The sequence below is a fragment of the Phalaenopsis equestris genome, unplaced genomic scaffold (genome assembly GCF_001263595.1).
Source record: "Phalaenopsis equestris unplaced genomic scaffold, ASM126359v1 Scaffold000488, whole genome shotgun sequence".
Classification (NCBI taxonomy): Eukaryota; Viridiplantae; Streptophyta; class Magnoliopsida; order Asparagales; family Orchidaceae; genus Phalaenopsis; species Phalaenopsis equestris.
The window spans coordinates 804683-828302 of NW_018164928.1; the positions used below are offsets into that span (position 1 = coordinate 804683).

Here is a 23620-nt window from a genome sequence, read left to right on the forward strand (position 1 = left end):
AGCTCTGCTAAAGTTATAAAGCTACACCACGAAGTTTCGATGAGCATTCCTTCAAAAGTTGCCTCCACGACAGGAGAAAGCAAACTCCAACCCATCACTATCTAATATTCATGCACATTTATGAGCCGCCGGTGATATCTCATCAACACCAAGTCTCAATAGGCCTGATAAATTACAACCAACAAGTCTATCTTTGATTGTATGGATTCTCAAATCGTTTACATATCTATCACCTAAAAATTTAGGTGGTATAAATGCCAAATATAAACTATAAATTTTACATATTTAATAACATGGATTAGGAGGTATGCATGCAAATGCCCCTTTTTTAATATAAAACTTCTTTAAATTTTATGAATTTATCTTAAAATGTAAGAAAAAAAGAAAAATGTAAAAATAATCTCTACTAAAATATCAGATATTTTATGTCTGATTTTGTAAACTTTCTACAAAAAAAAAAAAAAAATCAGACAAAATATCTGATAAATTAATAATATTTATTAAAAAATAACACATATCATAATCAAAATGTTTTTATTTCAAAATCACAGGCCCAAGATGCGGAAAAATTATTCGGCACCTGCATGCGGTGTCCCATCTACATCATCCATCACCGATCTCCACCGTCTTAAAATATTGATGAGAATGCATGAATCTAAGTTTTGAAAGAAGATGATTGCATAGCTGCGATGGAGAAAGTAATTTATTAAAAAATTGCGGTGAAAATTATATTATATATATTCAAAATATCAGACATCGGTTTTCTTACGACCACAAAATTTTAATAGGTTGGGTTGAAAAAAGCGGTTTCCAACGTCATAAATTTCTAGAAAGCACTGAGAAAACAATTCCCCAAACAAAACTGTGGTGATGATCTGAAACACAAAGTAGACAGAAAACTGTCACAATCAATCATAGCTCAAATAAGTACAAAATAATGTCAAGACTTCCTTAATATCCAACTCGTCATGTCATCCCTTAATGTAGAAATAAGAGAATTTGTCATGCGCAACTTTTCCTGCTTTAACGGCAACAAATCAATACTTTCCTCCCTCAAAACAGAATGTAATATTTGATTTCGTGTGCAAAAGCACAAACCACATCTTGACTTGTCATATGTAAAAATGTGATGTTGCAATCCAACAACATAACATCATATATCTTGGTTGTCATCATCGAGATCAAATATGAATTCATTATTCGACACTACTATGAAATATAACAAGGAAGAATAAACCACCAAATACAAATCAAGCAACACGCATATTTGCAAGGCAGAGAAGAAGAATTCGCTATATCGAAGAAACATATACAAAAGAAGAGCAATGGTTGACACAGAATAAACACAAAACTCCAACTGTACATATTATTATCAGCCCAATCACTGTGCTGCCAAAACATATCTCCCCAAAATTTTCTCATAAGTTACACCAAATCCAATCAAATTGAAGCCACAAACCCTAACAAGCAGAGTGCCATATTGAAAGAACAATAATGACACCGAGCTCACATTGAGCTGAAACACCACTAAAAAGCTGCAAAACCAGGCTTTGCAAGACTGAAAAATAACACATTTCAAACCAAATAATGTCAAAAATTGATAATTATAAAACATGCATTGGTTACCATATTGGAGTATTGGATTATAATTTTCAAGGTAACCAAATAAGTTCAAAATGGCAGAAAACAAAGGAAGTAGAATAGAAAATAGTGTAAGAGCTAACTTGAATTATCTCTGGTGATCCTTCTGCCGCCTTCACTTAGGATAGTGTGGGAACCACAAGCTCACAAAATCTGCTTCAAATTGGATTTGTTAAAAGCAGCAGAAGATGGGTGATGAGAAATATTCAATTGAGGTCCAGAATCAGTTTGCTTTGTAGCAAAATATATGTGGTTTCCGGTTTAGGATGTTGGTATCATCTATTTGAGGATTTGTAGAGGACGACGGTGACGTATTTGGATTGAAACCTGTGGGTGTAGCCGAGGGGGATTAAAGACTGAGAAGCCCAACCTTTTTCGATGAAAAGGTGGTTCAGAACGACGTGTCGGGGCTTGATGAAGGTTTCGTCAGGTTTGTGAGTTTCGAGAACGGTAAGATGGAGGTGAGGGGGTACAGCTGGTGGTTCCTTTGCGAAGTCCTCATCAGTAGGAAATGGTCGGCTATAGCTGGAGTCTGGCGAAGGAGGGGGCTCAAATTCGGAGACGCTCTGAAGATCGTCAGGAACATAGTCCTGGTTCCATAATTGAAAAAAATGAAAAAAAAAAAAAACTAATAAAGGTTCCATAATTGAAAAAAATGAAAATGAAAAAAAAAAAAAAACTAATAAAAAAGTTATGTATTTACTTATCTAGCACACAAAGTTTGATAATTACGCTCATAAAGTATTGATATTATGAATTTATGCAATAAAATGTGTACTTCACTTTTAAAAAGTTAGTGGTGATGATATTTTTCATATGATGCTAAAAAATTGAGCGGTATATTTGTAAGTACGAATGTTTAAGAATTAGATATTTAATAACATAAGAATTATGTTACAAGTATGAAAATGGCCCTAAAAATATAAACTATGTACAAAACTAAACTTTTAAACCAATCTGAACAACATTTGAAAGGAAACAAAATCACATATCATAAAGGTTTTTTTTTTCCTTCATATCAAATTTTTTTCATAGTGCTGCTGGATTACAAGATAAAAGGGGTAGTATATAATAAAAATTATTAAATTTTATAATCATATTATAAAGCTTAAACCTAGGATAAGATTTAATTAAAAGGGAGATAAAGATTTGCTAGGTAACGGCTAGTTTAGTGCTGTTTTCCAAAATGATGACCGCATAATTCTTATGTATTTTCATATCAACCACCTAAAGGTTGATATTTACATTTACAACACTTCGGTGTCATAAACACGTGTATGAAAGGGTGTATTTCATTTTTATAGAGTTTATAAGAGTGGCATTTTTGATGTCATGTTAAACATAATTTGAGTGTTATGAATGCAAAGAAGAAAGTTTAGGTGTTAAATATGTAAACATATAAGACTTGTGCGGCATGTATGTAACTCTGCTCCAATTACCCTATTTTTAAATGTCCAACCATCCAACTATCCTAAACAACATGATGGCACCTCAAAATCGTTCACACCCTAAAATTCTAAAAAATACTTCATTCATGGTGGTTTGCAAAATTATTATGCTGCAAAAAACAAAAAGCCTTACATCGACATCGATGACATTATTGAAATTGTTCATATCGTTCGGAACAAAAGGAAGCTCGGGAACATGTCGCCTGCGACCATCTACAATGAATCTATATTGGTAGACTCCAGATGGGAGTACTATCAAAATTGAATGATCCTTGCCTGTCCTCTGGAGAGTTTTCCTGCATAGACACTATGTTTTATATGTTTTGACATCATTTTTAGTTCTTAGAAAGAGGAATAACACTACATAAATCATTTTTAGTTCTTAGAAAGAGGAATAACACTACATAAAACGCAACTTAACTAAAGAGAGAAATGTCAAAATGGTCCCCGACTTTGCGGGGGTCATTTTAGTCCCACTCTATAAAAGTGTCAATATAGTTTTTAGACTCTTTTAAAGGGGGCTAATATAGTCCTCCATGGGGATTACTTCAGCCCATATTAAAGGAGTCCGGAGACTAATTTGATACTTTTATAGACTCTGAGACAAAAATGGTCCGAAACACTTCACTCCTTAAAAAAATGATAATGAGCCTATAACAGTTTCAAAAATTTCAATTCATTAAAAAAGGTTTTATACCTAGAAGACCAGTTATCCCATGAACCTTCCACTAAAACACTGTTTCCACCATGGTTCCACGTTATTAAAACTGGAATTTCCTTTTCACGGGGAGTATCTGAAGCAATGTAGGGATCATTCATCCAGTATTGACTGTGAACTGGAGGGATATCAGAAGGCCTCTGCAAGGGAGCTACAGGAGCCTGAAACAATAGTTTAAGAATCAATGTCTTGAAGATGAGTATCGACGTAGTTGAAGAAGAATATACAATAGGGGCATTTACATTCATACCACTCAATATGTATGAATTTACATATCTAACACCTACATTTTGCTTTTTAACATTTAAACCACTCAAACATTTCACATCACACCAAAAATACCACTATTTTAACATTTTAAAATTGAATACAACTTTTCAAGCATAAATAAGATGGTATGTATGTAAGAAATTATGTTTATCGGTAAGATACTCAAATACATAGGAAATGCGTCGTATGTATGAAAATCTTCCTATACAACAGTACAGAGCAAAGATTGCCAAAGAATATTTCAAATGGACTAATAAATCTTGTGACTTAATGTAATCACAAATGAAGTGACAATCTATTTTAATGTACTTTGTTCAAGCATGAAAAACGGTTATTAGTGAGTGCTAGCATAGAGGTATGAAATATAAAATTTTTGTAACGAATGACAGGTAGATCACGTCAGTGAAGATGGTGATTGGGACTGATATTTATTTTCTGTTGATGATCGGGTTATGATGGATTGCTTCTTGGTCCGTGAACTTGAAAGGCACAATAACTTGATGACTTCTAATCAGTATTAACACTGCAAGTCTAAATCAAAATAACCCTGCAGGTCGAGATGCAAGTGATGAATAGCAAGGTCAGAACTGAGAGTACCCTGAATGTAATTGTTATGATGACTCTCAATTACGTGAACTAAGACGACGCCACAGTTTATAAAGAGTTTTTTTGTAGCTAATGGGAACAACGATCATTTGGCTATGACAAGTGTTTAACCGGTCATCTTGTATGAGTCATTGTCTATATACATGTAATGATGTATATAGGTCAAGTGGAAGAAAAATTCTGAGAGCAAGGTGAGGAACCAATAAAACTTGTATCGAGATCAAGATCAATACAAAGCTAGAGGAGATTGATTCGTCCTTGAAATTGTGCGGTCTAATCTTCAAGATTGTCTTAGTGAATTGTTTCTTGATTCCCTCCCGTGGAAGTAGGTCTTACGGACCAAACCACGTAAGTTCTCGATATTCTTGTTTGCATTTTCTTTGAGGTTTTCCATTTCCTATTTTGTTGGCCTGCGGTTCTCTTGGCAGCAGATTCTGCTATAGAAACTATTCAAGGGTTGAGGCTGTCAATGTAGGCGTTGAGTGGTTTTTTCATATGCCAACAAGCTTGATTGATTGCGAAGGATATGTTAACCCGCTAACAGTATGAGATTATAGGGAGCCAAAAAAAGTGTTTAAAAATTCATCCAATTGCTCAGTGATAATAATTTTGTAAAGAGGAGGTGATTTTATAGATGTTTGTTGAGCTTGGATGTCCAAAAAACTGCAATATGGGAACACTTTTGCACATGTAGAAGAATTATTTGGAGGGAGCCCAAAACACTGCAATAAGGGAACACTTCTGCACGAAGCATTTTTGGAGGGACTGAAGTAAATTGGAGGTGGCCGCAGGCCCCCTGGATTATTTCACGTAAGAAGTATATAAAACACAAGGATAAGTATGTACATTATTGTGTTAGGAAATTATGGATGAGAAGGGAATGATTAACTATGATAAAATGAAATTCAAGCTATGTAGATGGTAGAATGTGGTAAATCATTGATGTGGGGATTATTTGAGACCATATGGAACCTTTTAAAGGAGAAAGTGAGGTGCATTTGTATTCATCACCATCATCAAAACAAAGTGTTTTGAAAGGAAAGTAGAGTTGTCACCCTGCCATGGTTTTGGATTGGATAAATTTGGAAGGAGTTTTTTATGTGATTTTTGTTGAAAATACCCAACAAAAGTAAGAGAAGTTAGCAATAAAAGACATACTATTTAAAGGTGTAAATAGAAATATCCAAAGAAGAACACCACAAATCCAAATAGGTAATTTTGAGAGGGTAAATTTGTTTGAAGAAGAAATTGTAAAGGGCAACTTATGACTCGGCTAAATGACAAAAGGTACATGAAATATCAATATTACAAATAGTTGGACGTTGCTCTGCTAAAGTGTATAAAGTAGCATGGTTGGGATGGCCAAGTCATCAATGCCCTGTCCTAAGTGTGGCTGTTGAAAGCAAAGCAATTGCGTTGATCTATGAGGAAGACTATGAAGTAGAAAAAGCGGGATTTACGCCTTTGTGACATTTTCCCGTGAGAGTTATTTCATTGGTTATCCAATACTTTATTTTAGAACCATGAGCATCAGAAGAGCTGAAGTGAGTTCTCAACCGAGTTCTCAACCGTAAGATAATGGATAGAAAGAATATTGTGATATCGATTTGAAAATTGAAAACGTTGAGAAAAAAGAGGTTTGGTCGGTAATTGAGAAAGATAAAGTATGAACAGTTCTGAGAAATACCAGTTGTGCTCCTTTGTAGCCTATGGACTTGCTAGCTATGTCGGTTTAGTGAGGTGGGAGGCGGCTTTAAGGTTTAGGTCAATGCGGGTATTGCTGCAAAAAGGATTGAGATGACACTAAGACCGTGATAGTTTAGTTTTATTCAGTGCCGACATTTTTTTTGTAGAGCATCCAAGTTTGTCACATATCTGGCATTCTATGTGTGATCATGGGCCTTTGCCTCGCCTAAAGGTTACAGCATAAGAGCGACCAGATATGTAGAAAGCAAGTCAAGACTGTGACCTCTTGTAAAGGTTAAGGGGAGAGCAACGCTTGATCACAATCTCGAGCAGCTATAAAGGACAGGAGTGTATAAGGGACTTGTGCAGATTGTATTTCATGGGCTGCTTCATTGGCCTTATTAATTTACTCACTGCAAAGTATGGGGTATAGATAATTCAGTCCGATTGGTGTGAGTTTTGTGTGGATTTGTCTTAAACTCTTGGTAGCTAGAGGGTAGCAGATGATATCCTTGGGATTGACTGCTTGAGTGATAATAGCAGTTAAATCAAATTAGGCCTTAATGGTTTATTGGTATTGCGTCATGGTTTAGTTCTTCATGGATATATCACGTAGTTCATTTTTTGGTTGAATAATGCAAGAGTGATTTGTGGACTGCAAACAAGTCATGATCATGTTGTATGAAATAAATGACTTTAACTCTAATTATGCAGCACATAATTGGAATGAAAAATATAATTTTTTTTCTTGCAAAAAGGTAAGAGGAAAAAAATGGCTAACCAGCTGAAGCTGTGGCTCCAATACAGTGAGGTTACTAGTCACGCTATTTAATAACAAAAGGGCACCAGACATGAATACCTCAAGATTTAAGCTGAACTAATCAATCAGTTTAACTCCCTCAATAAGAGAAGAAATAAATAATATACAAACCAAAGATGAAATTGCATAGAAAAAAAATGAGATGAAATAAGTGGCCTATCCACAAATCATCCCTCCAACAATCTCAAAATTTCCAAAATCCTCTATGGTCACGCACCACTCAAGAACTTTCTGTACAACCTACTGGATTTAAAATTCTCAAATTTACCTTATAACACCGACGAAGAGTGAAAACTATTACCTCCATAAAGAATCAACCCCAGCAATCAATCACAATAAAACCCAGGAATATAAGTACAGACGCCCAAAACGATCACTCAAAACTTCCTGTACACCCAAATGTCTTTCAAAGTCTTAAATAGATACCTGATACTTTACACTCGCCGAAATCAAAGAAGAAGATAGTGCAAGCAACAAAAACGAATTCAGCCTCGTTGACGCGATCTCCCCAAACCTCCATCATCAATGAAACAACAAATAATCACACCAACAAAACCAGAAAATAGAAATAGACGCACTCCATCATCTCAGCGCATCGATACCTGTGGGGCAAACATGAGAGGCGATCGGGACCGACCGGGGCTCTCCGGCGGGGTTCCGCCCATCTGTTCCACCGAGTGAGAACGCCGTGCGCTGCTGCTACCGTGACTCGGATAGCTGTAAGATCTCGCTGTGAAGTCGTCGCCGCTATTCTCGAGGTCTACCTTCCCGCTAACGTTCCCCATCCCCAAGTCCTTTGCTTGTCCTCAGATCTAAGCTCGGAGTGGAGTTGCGTGTTTCTGGAGGAAGAGGTGAGAGCTCGCAAGCGTTAACTTCACCGCCGGAGAGAGGCGTAAATTAGGCGGTGGATCAACTTCGCCGCCGGGGAAACGGAGAGCACGGCACAAGAAGAGCGCGAATGATACTTGTCATAGTTGTTTAGCTTAATTACGCGGCTACCATGCTGTAGTTTCCTGATCTGCTTGCTGTTTTGGCCTCACGGCGTACAGCAATGGTTTGGTTTGCAACCTTATTTTTTAATTTAGTTCAACAAAATGAGTATTAAGGCAAATTTAATAAATATAATTAGCCAAAGATAAATTAATTAGAATCAATAAATTTAATTGGTATGATTAGTATTTTTTTTTTCCTCTCCTAGCCGTAGTAATTTGGGGTCAAGGAGGGGATGTTTGATAGCACCTTATTAATGGAAATTACGTATTAATGTAAAATCAGAAAAACACTAGAGATAAGGGAGCTAATCTGATGGTCGGCTGAATCCCATTTTCCTCCCCGTTTTTTGACTGGACTCTGGATTTAGTAAATAGGATTGAGAGGTGGATTTAACGGATTTAATGGGAAAGAAAGAAACATTATCTTATCGCTTTCTTCATCGTCAAACTTATCTAAATCTGGATTTGATAAACCTAGACTTTTAGAATTTACTAAATCATATTTCACGTAAATCTTATATGCATCCAGACAACCCCGTAGAGGGATAATTCATCAAAAATTATTTAATAAAAAAAAAATATTAAAAAAATTAAAAGGGGTTTAGTCTCCCATTAAGCTCATTCCTCCAAGGGTCACTGAGCACCTGACATAGGCTACAATGTGCTGGTCTGCCTCCGGTAGGTCACGTAGACGGTCGACATGGAGGCCCTGAAGTGTAGTTTTGAACGAGTGATAGACAATATTCTTTGCAGACAACTTAAATTTACGATTGGGTACTACACGTGATCGAGTGACTCTTGCTGGCACAATCCACCGAGATTGGGCTCCGAGCTGCAGTAGATTAGTCCCCCTCCCCTCCGCTCCCCTTCCAAACACCCCACTACCCTCACCACAACCGAGTTCGTGGGGATTCATCAGCAATCATTAATAAAGTGGGGAGTGCTTCTACGTGCGCCGCTAATCGCAATCAGGCTCACAAAAATAAAATCAAAGTTTGATTGACTTGCATTTGGCAGGCCTTACGCTCACGATATTGTTTTTTATCATTTCCATTTTATTCAAGGAAAAAAAAATTAATCTAAGTAAATTTAATATAATTTAAATTTCATTAAGTTTATATAGAATCTTTATTTAAGATTTTTTTTAAAAAAAAATCCAAATTTCTATATAAAAAAAAACTTTCTAATTAAACTTTTTTTAAATTTAATATTTAACTTAGAATAATATTTAAATTATTTTTTTTTTTAATATTAGATAAATTATGTTGATTATTTATAAATTTTACATTTCTAAAGAAAATTATTAACATTGCTACAATTTTTTTAAAGTTTTTTTTTTAAAAAAAAATTTTAAAGAAATTTTTATTTGGGAGTAAATTTTTAATATTTATAAATTTTGATTTTCATAAATAATATATATTATGAATATACAATTTCCTTTATATATATATATATATATATATATATATATATATATCTCTACCAAACATTGAAACAGGACTAGGTTCTCAAGTATCTTCAATAAGAATTTTAACTTGATTGTTTCCAATTATAACATTTTCACTCTTGATTGTTTCAACATATCTAGCATTTAAACTTTATGTATAAAGGGATAAGACCCTTCTTCAATCATTATTTTTAAAAGAAATTTACATTTACAATCTAAGCACTTTTAGGAATGTATGAAAAGGTGAATTATAAAAATTCACCTTTCCTTAACAAAGTAAAAGTGCTTTAGCTGTAGAAATAAAAATTTATGTGTGAGATAAATAAATATATAAGAATTGGGTGCGAAGTATGTAAATTCATTCAACAGTTTGTTTATGCAAGGGATATTTAATTAATAATCCACACGTGTACGTAACCGCGACCAAAATATTTTCAGGCCAGGTTTTTAGCTGAACGGCGGACAACGAAAGCTAGAGATAAGGTTTGTAAAATTCGGTTTTTGCGGCCGCGGCGGCTCAAGTCTGTATGATTGCTACGGTTGCAGTGCTGTGGCCGAAATGCTGAAGGCGAAGGCTGTGTCGTATGCCTTTTGTGTGCGAAAGTTGTGGGCTCCGCTCGGCGAGTCTGTGTGCTCGTTTCGGATAAGGTTCGTTTGACAAAGGTGGCAAGGAAGGGTAGTGGGGATGTGATTAATTCAAGGGTACTGATGAAGAAGCCAGGTCATATGTGTGCGAAAGTTGTGGGAAATTCACATGCTGATCAATAATCTTATATATATACAACACCACTTCATCTCTTTCTACTCTTATTTCACTATTAATACAATTTAATACTTACTAATATTTTCTTAGGATGCGTTAAAATATGGGTCTAACATAAATTTATATTAGTTGCAAGATCAAATTTATTATGAAATTCATAATTGATGTTGTGTATAAAATTGATTTTATCGAGCACAAATTTTATATTTTTTTTTCAGATATAAATTTAGAAAATAACTCAAAATTAAATTGAAAAGCTTCATAAAATGTTTATAAAGCTATCAGGATTTCAGTTCCGACAAAATTATGATCAATGTAATTTGTCAGGTCCAACGAGATGTTAAAATAATTTAAATCTGAGTTTACACTGTTGGATACAAAGTTGTTTGCAGAAGCATATCAAGGCTTTATGATGGGAAAAAATCATGTCTAAAGTGCCAAAAAAAAATAAAAAATAGCGAGTTTATATAAAGGCCTCCTGTGTGCACCTATTAGCACCCAGCAACTAAGGTCAACTCTACGAACAAGTGTGGATGGGTGTATTCACCCTACACTTAGAGTGTATCTTGGGATTTACTCTAGATGTATTCGAGGTATACTCGCTTAATCTATATGTATGGATATGTGATGAGAGCATAATGAAGTGTTTTCGTTTGTGTGCAACACGACTCATCACTATAAATTAATATGTTAAGATTTTCAAGTCATTTTGACCTCTATAAATGATGAAATCGCAGTTGATTTTCATCATTGGATCGCACTTGAGCAAGGGAATATTGAACATAACAATAAGTCGATAACTCTCCAATATCATTCAATGACTCTGAAATTGATCATCATTCACACCTTCTCAAAATAAGAACATGATTAATAAATTATTGAAAAATGTCAGTTCCCTCTTATCAAACAAACTAATCATTTGAGATCATTCATTGTCACCTCTTTATGATCCTTATGTGATATAAAGAAATGGATTGAAACTCTTATTCTAAATGATCCGATCATCAAATTTTGAATTTGTCTTCTTCAAGTAACTGAAGGCATTCTTGAAATGTTACATTTCATTCGTCAATCTAATACATTACGATCATTAGCCACATCTTACTGTTATTGTACCACGGGTAACAGTCGATCTCCAGGTAATCAACAAATTCTATAGCGGGTTGTGCGGGTACCCGATTAGCTAAATTAGAAGTGAAATCCCCAATCATTTATTTATTGGTTGAGGATGTGATATGGAGAAGCCACTGTTGATAAGAATGAGCAATATTTCAAGATAATTCAAAAGAAGAATTAAATTAGCCTCTCAAACTCAATTAATAGACCGAAAATTTGAATATTTGTTAATTACTTTTAAACTAGGAGCACTCAAGGGACATAAATAATTATACATTTTTAATTAATTTTGGAGCAACCACAAGACCACATAGTGTTCCCATATCGAAGTAGATGTTTGTAAACTAACGTCACCTAACATTTGAAACAGCAATTTCCAGAAAAACGCTAACCAATATCTACTTATATCTACAATGAATCAATGCTCGCCAATGTTTGACAGCCACCAAAAGAGAGAGCTTGTGATTGTCATATGCTAGAATTTGATAGTCACCTTTAAAGTCATCTAATCCCTTACCACTAAAGGAGAACAATAAAGCCGGCCACCTTCTAGTGTCATGGTCATGCTATGTGTCATTGATGACCAACCCGAAGAACAAGTAAACAAAATTCTAGCATTTCCAAACAAAATATAACTGATTAATATGAGTTTTTCTTGCAACAATGGTAATTAAGAAGATAAAAGGGCCAATCAACCTAAAACTATGCCTCACTTCCTCTATAGAAATGAACCTACTTATAATTAAAGCTAGTTAATCCATTATATAAGCGAATCTCGAAAACGAAGATGAATTAAACAATCTGCCGGTCTCTGACTTAATTAATCCAATCAAAAATAAAAAATAAAAAACAATCTCGTAGTGCTGAGAAGTTAATAATAATAATTCTAATAATTGAATCCAAAGCAGATACACCAAGAAATGAACTGATAAGAAATCAATCACAGATCCAAAAATCATCCCTCCCTCAGACTACGACCTCAAAATGCTCCAAAATCCATTATGAAATTTACGCATCACTTGGAAATTTGTGTAACGATTAATAGCTTCAAAACTCGTTCAATTATAATTTATAACCACGGACGAAAGGAGTATAACTGTAAGCTCCAAAATGAATCCACTCTCAACAAGCGGTTACTAAACCAATAGAACAGAATTAGATCACGCCCAAAATGATCAATCATTATTCAGACCTTCATGTACGCTTCAATGGCTTTCAATTTCCCACACCAATAACTTCACTCACCCAAATAAAAAAAGAACCATCCAACACGAACCATCACCGCAGTCCGGATCACCTCGACATCCATCGTCATCGAAGCAAAAACAAAATCCCACTCAACCCAGGGAATAAGAATAGAAACACTCACACAAACTCAGTCCCATTCAATCGGACACCAAACATCATCCAATCCTACAGATAAAAATGAGGCACGTAAAGCGAATCAGGAGACGATCGATACCTGGCGAGGAGAGAACATTGGCGATCGGGCCTGACCGGGGTTACCCCGCCGTGAGTCCCGGATCAACTCCAGCGAGCGTGACCGGAGTGCACCCCCGCTCCGGCTAGTCGGTTCGCCGTCTGATCTCTCATTCGAGTCGTCGCTCTCATTTTCGATCTCCTCCTTCCCGCTCGAGTTCCCCATCTCCACTCCTTTGCTCGCGCTCAGATCTGAACTAGTAGAGAATTGGGCATTTATAAAGCGAGAGAGCGCGACACCGCAGCAGGTAATAATTGTAAATTTATCCACGAAGAATTTCGCCAGCGGGCAAAAGCGGAGCCTTAGAAGGGCGAAATACTAGTTCACATCATCGCTTTGCTTAATTAAATATACAATCAACAGGTTTAACCTATCATTAACTTTAAAATTAATTTAATAATTTAAATATTTTTACAAATACTTGATGTATCATCAAGAATTTTGTATCATGAGACACAAACCTCAATCAATTTTGAGCCAATAAATAAATAAATAAATAAATAATAATCAAATTCAAATTTAAGTTTATCTATTCCTTGATTTCGACAAACTTTTAGTTAAGCTAAGTGTTCGTTTGAGGGTGGTGTGCGGTATCGTACCACAGTTTTGTCGATTTAGATAAATCACATTTTGACAGCTTTTTCAAAAAATTGTCGTTAACAATATGTGTTTTCACACCACTCTTGGCTAGGTGCGGTGACAGCTTTCTAGCTGCAACATGACTTAAAAAAAATTGTAATAACCAATGCAACTTTTTTATGATAAAATTATTATTCAACCGCTTCACATCTAGTCCTAAACAAACCCTAAGTGTCTGACGAAGTCAATAATGTAAAAAATAATGCAATCCAAGTTCAAATAGGCTTAAGATCAAACACTCGAAGTGTTGCAAAAAATTTTTGCACGCCAACTAAATGATCTCAAAATTAGGTATGCTTATAATCAAATCAAGTTGGACAAGAGAAATCCAATGATCTCAATATTATTTAATTATGAAATCATGAGACACTTATATATTAAAAAAAATATTTAAAATCAAGAGAAATTTGGATCGTCATGCCACCATTTTTTCAGATGCTTACAAACATGTAGCATCCAAAATATTATTATTTATAAAATCTACCCTGTGATATTTTTATTACAACCAACCCCCTAAATATAATATTTTTATCATCAAAGTATTATATTTAACATTCTATTAATGACATGTAAGAAATAGTCATATTTATAACCCTTCAGTGTAATAAATTCATTTGCAAAACAATCTATTTTATTTCAAGTAATAGCAGACCAAGCACAATATAAAGATTGAGAACAAGCCATTTTATCATTTACATAAATACACCGTAGAAGCAGAGCACGCATTGCTTAGAGATTCATTACAAGGTTTTATGAAATGTAAAATAACATTTACAATATATTATGTAGACAGGTAACAAAATACTTAGTTTAACGATGGCCTTTATGCAAATTGCAATATCACCTGCTCAGCAGTTCGTGTCGTAGGATGCAAGCCCAAGCAACTCCGGACCTTCCAAACGGGGATTGTTCTCAAAACTGCATGGCAAAGAAAATTTACAAACATATCACTCATTTACTATGTATTTAAATGTTTAATAATTAAAGCTTCTGTATTTACATCCATGCCACATTATCTATGTATGAGTTGAAATGATGGTAATTTTTATGTGATATGAAATATTTGGTTGGTATTAATGTAGAAAGTAAAGTTCAGGTGTTAGATGTGTGTAAATAGATTGAAATTAGGTGGAATGTATGTACATGCGCCATTTTAAAAGGTTACAGGTCGGTAACACTCTAAAAACACTTATCAAACTGGATATAATTCCAGAAAATGTTCTTATGTCATTTGACTAAGAAACCTTGACTTGAATCAATAGATTGAGCTTATGCTTGAATGATTAATGGAGTTCAATGAGCTTGAGCTTGCTTAGACAGTTGGAATAAAAGAAGTGGGATCATTCTATTCAAACAATAATAATATTGAAATAAAAGAAATTTGAGAATTTTGCAGAGAAAACAACAATAACAAGTCTTTATCCCACTAAGTTGATCGGCTGCATGAATCCTTTTTCTCCATTGCGTCCTATTGAGTGTCATATTTTCAATTAATTTAATATTTTACATAACATCCTCAAATCTTAAGTCTTTTTAGGTCTACCTCTACCTTTTTAACATAAATCGAATAGAGAACATCTACTCCCCTAGCTGGATCATTGCATAGTCGACATTTATTGTGACCAAGTCATCTGAGACAACTCTCATTAATCTTATCTGCCACTGGAACTAAACCAACCCTTTCACGGATATATTTGTTTCTCATTTTTTCTCTTAGTATAAAAGCCAGTCATCCGCCTAAGCATTCTCATCTCAGCAACATAACCAAGTTTTATGCTTCTCTTTTATAGGCCAACATTCTGTGTCATAAAGCATAAAGCATTACAGGTGTCACCACCATCGTATAATTTTTTTTTTTTAAATCTAAGTGGTACTTTTCGATCACACAATAGGCCCCTTTAACCATTCAGCTTGAATTATACTAATAACATTCCCATATATGTCACTATCACTTTGAACAATAGACCAAAGATATCTAAAACGTTCACTACTTTTAATAACTAAATCACCCATTAACACAACTCCGTACTAAATATACTACTACTAAAATTATATTCCATGTATTCAATTTTAAAGCTATTCAAATGAAGGTCATTAGACTCAAAAGTTGATCTTTACAATTCAAGCTTTTCTTGCGTTTTTCTCTAGTCTTATCCACAAGAATGATATCATCAGCGAAAACCATGCAACAAAATACATCCTCCTATAAATGTCCGATAAGAGCATCATAACTAAAGCAAAACGATACGAGCTTAAAACCGATCCCTAATGTAATCCAACTAAAATAGGAAAATACTTGGTCAACTCTCTTCCTATTCGAACACAATTAACAACTCTAACCTACAACTAAAATCAAATAACAAAGGCAGAAAATTTTTAAAATATTTTAATAGTCTTGTACCTAAACATTTATGTTATATTTGAAGTATTTATATTAATATTTTTTAAATGAGCCAGCTAACAAATTAAATAATTGGTGGTGGCTCGAGTTTGGCTCCGTAGCTCATCAAACTCGGCTCATGAGTTGACTCGACCCGTTAACACACCAACACACAAGGGTAAATCTTAGGAAAGTAAGACAAAGGGATGTACTTATTCATGGGGATGCGTTCAAAAGGTCCAATGGTAGGAATGGTGCCACAAAGATCATTGTTGGAGACATCCCTGTAAGAATCAGCAAATAAATATATTATTATTGCTAGCTCAGAATAATGATTACATCTAATGAAATTTGATGTTCAAAGGGAGTACTCACAAGACTTTGAGGCTAGAAATTCCAGTTAGCTCTCTTGGGATTTTACCGCTAAGCTTGTTGTCATTAAGCCGCCTAGAAAATAACGCACTTCAAATATCAGCTTAAAAGTGCAAATAAAATTGTCTGAAGCTTACAAATACTAAATAAAAGTTTTAGTTCTTTTAAACGCACAAGTCTTATGTATTTACACAAATAACACTCAAATCATTAATATTAATCAAATGAAGCACTATTATCACTTTTTAAAAGTGAAATATGCATTTTCCAGTATAAGTTTGAAGCACCAAAGTACAATGTATGTAAATATGAAAGTTTAGATGTGAGAGATGTAAATACATTATAATTGTGTGCTACGTAAGTAAATTTCACAAAGTTTTAGTTCATTTAGAAAAAAATGCATCTTGTGTGGATGAATTTTCTACTCACAAGAATACTAGAGATTTTAGTTTCCCCAACTGCGGAGGAATAGTCCCTGAGATGTTGTTGTTGTACAGGTCCAAGCTTATAAGGCTATTCAAGTTGCCAAGCTCTCTAGGGATGGTTCCTTCAATGTTATTTTTGTACAGTTCCCTGCAAAATAAAGTTGTAGCATTCGCTTTAAATAAAAATCAGCAATATATATATATATATATATATATATCCTAAAATTTTGATTTAAAATTATATAGAAAATATTCAAAAGCAATGTATCCTAAATAAAAAATTGCATATTCAATTGATGAAAATATCATTATTATATCATTTAAATCATATTTAATTTTGATATTTATTATGATATTCATTTCAACCCCAACGGAATCATTCAGTCTTGAGTCTCTTCTTCCAAATCAATGCCCAGCCATATTTTCACAACCTTGTTCAAAACATAACGTAACTTTTCCCATTGCATAAGAAATAATAGTGACATGTCGCATCTCAAAGTTATCATAAGAATTATATTTCACAAAATAATAGTCATTTGATAGATGCTCAAATTCTTCTTATATTCTAAAAAAGGAGGCTCTTCTAAACTACAATTTTACAAATGATTGGTTTTGGGAAGCTTTATTTCTTCAATTAGCATATTTACAATTATTAGACTAATGATAGTGCGGTTTAATGTCACAAAAAGAACAAAAACTTGAATCGCAAAAATGACCTCTTTAATGCCAAAGTCATACTATCTGCACAAACCCTCCCAAATGTTCTCCAATTGGTTGCAGATTCATGATACCCATATGTTCTCAACTTCTCAACTACAAACTAAAGGCATACAATTTACTACTTATACACATGAGGTGGTTGTCAAGTCACATCTAAGCACTATGACAATAGTGCTCTTTTATTTAATTTCATTTTTCGCCAATATTTAATGACTACTTCGGTGTTAAGAATTCATCTGTTGTTATAATTTTAATATTCCAAACATTATGGTTTTCGTATGTCTACAACTTATTTCTATAACAAACATTAAACCTTGCAATTGCGTCATTCTTGTTATGGATTCCAGGGGATGTTGATCTCAATTATGGGTCGCACCTCAAAATTATTTTGGGCTTTTATTCATGAGATATTCACATAAATTATTTAAAGTGGATGTTTTTGTAATTTCTGATTTTTGGATAATGTTACATTATAAACTTTAAAATTATCTAGATTCAAATTCGCCAGATCTTTTCTAAACATATGTTCTAACATAAAAATGAAGAGTCTTTAAAATGATATTTTAAACATGTAATTTGACTTGTTTTGATTAATTAAAAAAAAATCTTCATGCAGTTTTCAATATTGTGTTTACAAGTAAGAGGTTTAATTCTACTAGTATAACTATCTAGTTTCAAAATAAAAAATAAAAAAAAAAAAACTAATTGTATCAGCATAAGAACAAAATTTCTTAATTTGATAAATTAGTTTTCATATGTAATTCACCAACATTTGTTCAAGTTTAACGCAGCTAGAAATCTGTTCGTCGCAATTTAAGTAGCAATTGCTAGCTAATATTGCCATGTTCAATTTCTTACTACTTTCTATCGATTTTTTATCACTAAATTATCATTTAGATTTAATTTTCATGCTTACTTCAATTGAAAAAAACTATCTTAGCATATTTAATGGTTTTTGAATTTCAAATCCCAATTTCCCTGGCTAGATTTACATATATAGCATCATTAAAATTTGTATGAAGAAACGTAAACACAAAATCAAACTACTTCAATATGTTGATGTACAGATATTAAATAATTGGACCTCATCATAGTTTTACAAATTTTAGGCCAAATATGGGTTTCACTAAGCCCAATTTTCATCCTCATTTAGTTTACAAATCCCTTAAAATTTGACCCTTAGTTATATGAGTGGTCAAGCAATTTTGACTCCCATTAGCCTTGGTTAACCTCTACCAAAGTTGAGCAATATGCAAGATTTGATAACTTCCAGACCATCACTATCTGGCCAGTTGAGTAAGCTCTAGGACATAATGCTTGATGATGTTGAAAAGCTTTCATTAAGTAATGGCCAATGTGGCATGCTCTTACAGATGAGAGGGAGATTGTCGAGGGACATTGGAGACTACTTAGCTAATTCCACATCAAATAGCTAAAAAATATGTTGAAGAAGACGCATCAAGTAATTGGCTCTCACCCACAGGCTTGAGCTTCAAATTAAAAATATATTTGAATATGGGTGTATTATCTCTAATTTCCCCCTGGATTTGCACAAACTTGGCCATCAAAGATACAAGGGCTTCCCCAGCTTTTAAAAATGTCCTTATTGATTCTTATAAATGATCACAATTGCAATTTTGACATAGAAAGATAGCCTTGATTGGCATTCTTGGAACATACTCAAAGTGGGAAACGAGAAGTAAAAAAAAATGGCACTTACAAGTACTGCAAATGTTCAAGTTTGGCAATATCAGGCACAAGGTGGCCGGATAGGTTTGAATTTCCCAGGTCCCTGCAGCATGACATAAAGGATTAACAAATCATTCGCGACTGCCAATTCGATTGGTAACAATTTCACAAAAATCAGCAAATAAGTACATTTAAATTGATGAACAATAAAATTTTAGCCGTTTATGACTTCAATATCTAAGATTTAGCTCCCAATGCATCAAAGATCTTATTCTACTCTCTACATAGGCCATCTAATCTTAAAGGCAGCGCAAATTAGGAGTTTTACTTCAACAAATGGAAAAAAAAAAGCTAAATAACCATTCATTCCATCAGTAACTGTGAAAGAAATACAATGTTATCCTTATAACAAGTCTACAGAAACAAAGGGTGGGAATTATAGCAACAATGGTACATTTGATATTTTGGGAAATAATAAGTATCATTTTTCTATACACTTGATGTAATAAAAATTCAAAAAAATGACCATGGATACCTAATAATGCATGTATTACAAACGTAACTTAAATTAAATACATCATCTACTAGCACAAAGCGATAATGAAAATATAGCTTGATAAACCACTAAATTAAATGGAAGAAACTAGCATCATTGATTGAACCCTTTTAACGCTAACTTAGGCTAATGTATTCTCTTTCTTCTCTTGCATTATCTACTCATGTTTTGTTTCTAGAATATGAAAAAAAAAGTTTGGGACAATGCTTGATACGCCATCAACAAATTTCCATAATCTGACATGAATCTAAAGACGTGACATAAATTTAAGGCAATTTTTTAGCAAGAAATGTTCGAACTTGGATTAAAATTATCAAGAAATCTGATTTCAACAAACTTACAGTTAAACTAACCGGCTCAACGAGATGGACCCAACAACACTAAATTTGGTCCAATCCAAGTCAAATCAAGCCCGAATTGAGTCATTAAACTATTTTTGAAATTTTTCGGTGCACAATTGAAAGGTCAAATGGATGTCAAATTTGGCAAACTTATGGTCAGATTGAGCGTCTCGACGAGACAAATCCAATAAGTCAATTTTCACCATCATTAAGGCTTTCAAAGGTCCACAAATTATCGTCCGATTGAGGGAACCTCTCTGAGTCGTCTGATAGAGTGGTACAGATTCCATCTATATTTGCAGGGAGGCCTCTCTCGAACTTTATAAATAAAGTCACACTCCCTTTATGAAAGGTGAACTGAGGGTTAAACCATGAACTAGAGGAAAACCTGAGCTTAGAAGAGACGAACACCCGTGTTCTGCACTGAAGATCCAGTAAACACTGCACTCTCCTGCAACCTCCAAACACCGTCAACCATCGCTCCAGCCGTCGTTGACCGTCATCTGCCGCCACTTGTTCCTCGTGACAAAGCCCCTTGTGAAATCAAAGCTTGAGCTCTGGCATCCAAGAGCATTTTAAAAAACAGCAAAGCTCCTGACGAAGCAGTACGACTTCATGAACATGACGTAGCAACACACATCAAAAACAGTGTAATAATGCACCCCAAAGATGATGTAACAACGCACCCTGAAAATGGAGCAATAATGCATCACGAAGATGATGCAGCATAGCATAGCACTCCGCATACGGTGACTCACTTCAAACTCCTGAAGTTCTCTCCTCACAACTCTCCACTACGACGTGCGACCTAAGTGGTTCACTACAACTACGGCTCCTTACTATTGCTTTGGTGGCCAACTAACACTATTATAATTCATTTTACCAACTACAACACAAATGGCTAACGACTCATGCAACTCTCAATTCCAGCTTCTACGACTTACGAATATTCACAACTTGTGGAGCCCTCAACTTTGGTCTCTATAGTCTACAAACGTTATTGTGGCTTACAACTATGACCTAAGTAACCAAATCAGGCTTATGTGGCCTGCAGCCCATGCAGCCCCTAAATCAAGCCTACAAACATTATTACAGCTCACCACTACGACTTATGTAACAAACTACAACTTACATAGTTCACAACTCGCGCAGCTCCCAACAACTGAGACAACTCCCAACTCTAGCATAAGCGACTTACGTACGATATCACAGCTCGTGTAGCTCCTAACTCTGGCCTCTACGACCTACAAATGATATTTATGTACATTTACATACATACAACACAGTTCTGTGTATTTACTTATGTAAATTTATTTTCATTACTTATGCATAGCATTTCCTATAGAGTTAAAACTTAACAAAAATCCATAAATATGGTTAGAGGATGAGTTCACACAATTGGGCCACATTGGTTTTTGTACTCACTGACATTAATCTAATCAAGCTTTCAATAGCTTCTCTCTAGCCTTCAATTCATGTCTCTTATTTCTCTCTTAGGTTAATATGTATTTGCTAGGAAGGTCAAAAATAAAAAGTCGAAATCAGTCAATCTGATTATCAAACACCCCAAATATACAGGATAAGCCCCAGCAGTTGTGATGCTTTGATTATTCAAAAGGATTGGGCATTGTATGATGATTCTATTACTTTTCAACCACTAGAAGGAAAAAAAACCATCAGAATAATAATAAAACCATAGGGAAATAAACTTTGATCTGCATAATTTCTACCTAGTCAAAGCTAATGAATCGATCAAAACCACAAACAAAATATCTATTAACCACAAAAGTTTAGCCAGACCAAAGCTTGTCACTCAGTGAAAACAACAACAAATACAACAGAAATATAAACCAGCGCAGATGCAGACGAAGTGTAAGGATCTTATCCTTTGCCATAAGCAATGAGCATATAACTAAAACATAAAAAAAAATATCAAATAATAGATTGAACCGATGAATAATTCCACCGAAAATTTAAAGAGGACCTAAAGGAAGAGCAAACATACACTCTCGTGACCCGATTGTCCTGATTACATGTGATGTGAAACCAAGTGCATGGATTGACAAGCGTCGGATCCCAGCTCTTGAGCACGTTATCTGGATCATTGAGGCTCCTCCTTAGCGCATAAAGCGCGTCGCCCTCGGAGTTGGATGAAGTCGATGGAGAGAGCAGCGTCAGTATCACCGCAGCCAGCGCTAACACTCGGGGCACCACCACGTTTGTTACAGCCATCAATCCCCCAAGGACCAGAAATTGATTCTACCTTCGATTAGGGCTAGGGTTTCGAGCAGTTTGATCCAGTACAGCTCCGAGAAAGAAGAAGAAAAGTGGAGCAATGGCCGAGGGGAGAAGCGTGAGGGACCAGCGCAGCCAGGCTTTGGCCTTATAATGGGAATTGATTTCCGGTGTCTCGCGAAGGAGATTTACGTTTAAGCGATGTCACAAAACGAGTAGTTGAATCGGTTGACCCAGTCAAAGTTGACTCATAAAGTCAAAAGAGTGGACACGTGGATCATTCTGTGTCGTCGATTGTGCCCCCAAAGTTTGAACTGGTCATAAGGTATTATTATTCTACCCTTTTTATTAGAGAAAAATGAACTCTATAAATGTTTTTCATGCAATAAGTAGAGTAAGTTGAAATTTGTATTTAATTGTATTGAATTCATCACCTCACAAATTATATGATAATAAAAGATTCTATTCATGTTTATATCATATGATTGACCCAACTCATCAGTTCAACTTGAAACTGACTCGAATTCTTTGATTTCAGGTTGTACGATTGTTTCTTAGGTCGGGGCATCATTAAAAATCCTAATATATTTTATATTTTGGATATGATTTTGGTTGACCCATTTTGACTCAAATTTGACCCAACAACTTGGCATTAACCCAAGGTTAACTTGAATTTGACCCAAATAGCTGTCTGCATAAGGTAGCGAGAAACGCTGTTAGTCATGTCCAAGGAGTTTGGGATTAGATCAAACCCAACCCTTACTTCCGAAATCGATTTGAAATCTTTAGCTGCCTCAATTGTTGGAATCACTTTTAGATGTCATATATGTTGATGTCCGCTTGAGTGCTACAAGATTGTTTACAGTTTCTTGTAGCCTAGGACATTCGTCTGGACCATCTAGTATGCACCTCCAGCCTGGACTCGCTAGTGTTCGGCTCAATTACACCCTAGTTGTCACCGTACCAGGTATGCTAGGGTTCATGCATGCAGCTAAATAAGGTAACAACATAATTTGGTTATTATGCTATATAAACTTATACGTAAAAGGCGAAAATAATAAATTTTAGATAGTAGATATGTAAATATGAAAGCAACAAGTGCTCTCATTGCAAATCTCTTTAAAATATATTGCATTTTCTACTAAATTCAAGGGATGATAGTCAACATTATTTAAATTCCAATTATAAGGAGTATAATAATATTAATTTTTAAAAATTTTCGCATCGTAAGGAGATGAATCCAAAGAACTCAATCTCGCCCAATAAGAAATTTCTC

At 34.6% G+C, this 23620-nt stretch overlaps 2 protein-coding genes across 3 annotated transcripts; both read right to left on the reverse strand.

Annotated features, from left to right (window-relative positions):
* Positions 1-1342: 1342 nt before the first annotated feature.
* On the reverse strand, positions 1343-13233 carry LOC110028097 (SNF1-related protein kinase regulatory subunit beta-1). Of its 2 annotated transcripts, none has more exons than XM_020729817.1 (4): positions 12970-13233; positions 3787-3968; positions 3223-3385; positions 1343-2231 (listed from the first exon to the last, which is right to left on the reverse strand). In XM_020729817.1, exons 1-4 carry the CDS (start codon positions 13150-13152, stop codon positions 1917-1919), a joined length of 843 nt encoding a protein of 280 aa, XP_020585476.1. In that variant the 5' UTR covers positions 13153-13233; the 3' UTR covers positions 1343-1916. The 2 variants fall into 2 exon arrangements, with proteins under 2 accessions (XP_020585476.1, XP_020585477.1); XM_020729818.1 differs by lacking the exon at positions 12970-13233 and adding an exon at positions 7792-8233.
* A 1062-nt stretch (positions 13234-14295) lies between these two features.
* LOC110028109 (LRR receptor kinase BAK1-like) lies at positions 14296-22474 on the reverse strand. The gene is made up of 6 exons (XM_020729839.1): positions 22115-22474; positions 19244-19315; positions 16808-16951; positions 16382-16453; positions 16219-16290; positions 14296-14544 (listed from the first exon to the last, which is right to left on the reverse strand). Exons 1-6 carry the CDS (start codon positions 22339-22341, stop codon positions 14475-14477), a joined length of 657 nt encoding a protein of 218 aa, XP_020585498.1. The 5' UTR covers positions 22342-22474; the 3' UTR covers positions 14296-14474.
* Positions 22475-23620: the final 1146 nt, after the last annotated feature.